Source organism: Setaria italica, chromosome IV, assembly GCF_000263155.2.
Source record: "Setaria italica strain Yugu1 chromosome IV, Setaria_italica_v2.0, whole genome shotgun sequence".
NCBI classification, from domain to species: Eukaryota; Viridiplantae; Streptophyta; class Magnoliopsida; order Poales; family Poaceae; genus Setaria; species Setaria italica.
Window position 1 is genome coordinate 15,382,767 of NC_028453.1, and position 1,648 is coordinate 15,384,414.

Below are 1,648 nucleotides of genomic sequence, written 5' to 3' on the forward strand. Positions count from 1 at the left end.
GAAATGGCGGTCAAGTCGGCAGTTCTTCTATGTGTTGTCTTGGCTTCTCTCCTTCTCGTCTTCCAGGATGCGACGTACGCTAGGGAGCTCACTGAAGCCAACGGTTTGCTCTCGCCTCTCTATCCTTCCCAGTGTCTCTCTCTGTGCATGGATTACATAGAAAGTTTTAAGGAAACTGCATCTGTTACTATTTTGAATTGGACGAGCTGCTTTACACTAACATTATTCTGCATTTGTGATATCCTGTTGAAAACAACCATCACTAATTTCTAGCTATTAACATGCACGCAGAGCCTGTAGGGAGGACTGTGAAGCCTGCTGGAGGGCCTGGATTCAAGGACGTGAAGTGGCTACTAGGTGGCCACAAGCATGGTGGCGGGTATGGAAATGAAGGTGGGTACGGTGGAGGATACGGAAACAATGGTGGGTACGGCGGAGGAAATGATCCACCTAGCTACGGTGGTGGATATGGGCCTGGATACGGTGGAGGATATGATGGGCCTGGATACGGTGGAGGATACAAGCACCATGTCCATGGCGGTGGTGGCTATGGGCCTGGATATGGCGGTGGCTACGGACCCAGTTATGGAGGTGGAAACAGTTGCCCTCCATGCGGAAGTGGTAATGCTGGTCCTGGGTACGGAGGCGGCTACGGTGGTGGCAACGGTGGAGGATACCGTAGTGGCAGCGGATACGGTGGAGGTGGCGGCTATGGAGGTGGATATGGTAGTAGTGGCACTTCTCCATGAGGCAGACATGGCAGCAGTGCGTAGGAACAATGGTGGATCCTACTAAGAATTTGAAGCATAAGAATGTATGCTAGCTTTTATGTCAAATAAATCGATCATGCAGGGTGATGTTTGTGACCAATTTATATATGGGATCATGTCCGATTCGTGTGGTATTAAACATCGACTGTTTCCATGACTGAAGAACCATAATAAAAGCTGGCCTTTGTGTGTTGTCGTATGTATTTGCTGGTTTTTTAACCTTGTGTCTCGTTATTTGTGGAATAACCAGACAAGTTTGTTTTTGTCACAGATAGATCGTGCTTCTAGTACAAGCGAGTCTTCAGTGCAGTTGCTATAAGATTTTGCGATGAGGTTGCCATGTTTAATTGGCAACGATGAATCGAACTATAATGATGGAAGAGTTGTAGCTCGTTGAATATGCCATGACTTGTTATCGAATGACCATGCTGGTCTTTTTGCAAGAGTCGACATTTTTACTTTAGAATGTAATTTCGAGCTTAGTATTTGTAAGATGCAAGCACCCAACTTGATAGCTGATATATAGCTTTGATTTTGACGGTGAAAAACAGTGGCAAGGCGATGCATAAACAAATATGCATGGGTGGTTGACTGGTTGTGGACATTCGTGGTGACCTGCAAATCCAAGCCATTCTAATCCACGATTATGTGCTACCTTTCTTTTGTAATTTATAGTATATATTTAGCTTATTTCAGAACCTTTATATTTCCCCCTGCCCTCCAATGTTAGTATCAACATATGTGGAAGTGGAAGCCTTACATAACCGAAATTCCATAAATTAATTGGTTGTGTTTGTTGTCTAATAGTAACAGACTAACAGTATGCCCCTTTAATTTTTGGGCCAGTTGAAGAAAGAAAACACCTTCGACGAGATACA

At 44.7% G+C, this 1,648-nt stretch overlaps 1 protein-coding gene across 1 annotated transcript; it reads left to right on the forward strand.

The window, feature by feature from the left end:
- LOC101776608 (keratin-associated protein 21-1-like) lies at nt 1-961 on the forward strand. Its single transcript, XM_004965269.1, has 2 exons — nt 1-103; nt 292-961. Exons 1-2 carry the CDS (start codon nt 4-6, stop codon nt 747-749), a joined length of 558 nt encoding a protein of 185 aa, XP_004965326.1. The 5' UTR covers nt 1-3; the 3' UTR covers nt 750-961.
- The last annotated feature ends 687 nt before the right edge of the window (nt 962-1,648 follow it).

Bases quoted from the DNA above. Each gene is read 5' to 3' on its own strand.
- LOC101776608 (XM_004965269.1), top strand. From the start codon at position 4: ATGGCGGTCAAGTCGGCAGTTCTTCTATGTGTTGTCTTGGCTTCTCTC. The intron at 104-291 runs GTTTGCTCTCGC...ACATGCACGCAG, and splicing joins GGAGCTCACTGAAGCCAACG to AGCCTGTAGGGAGGACTGTG.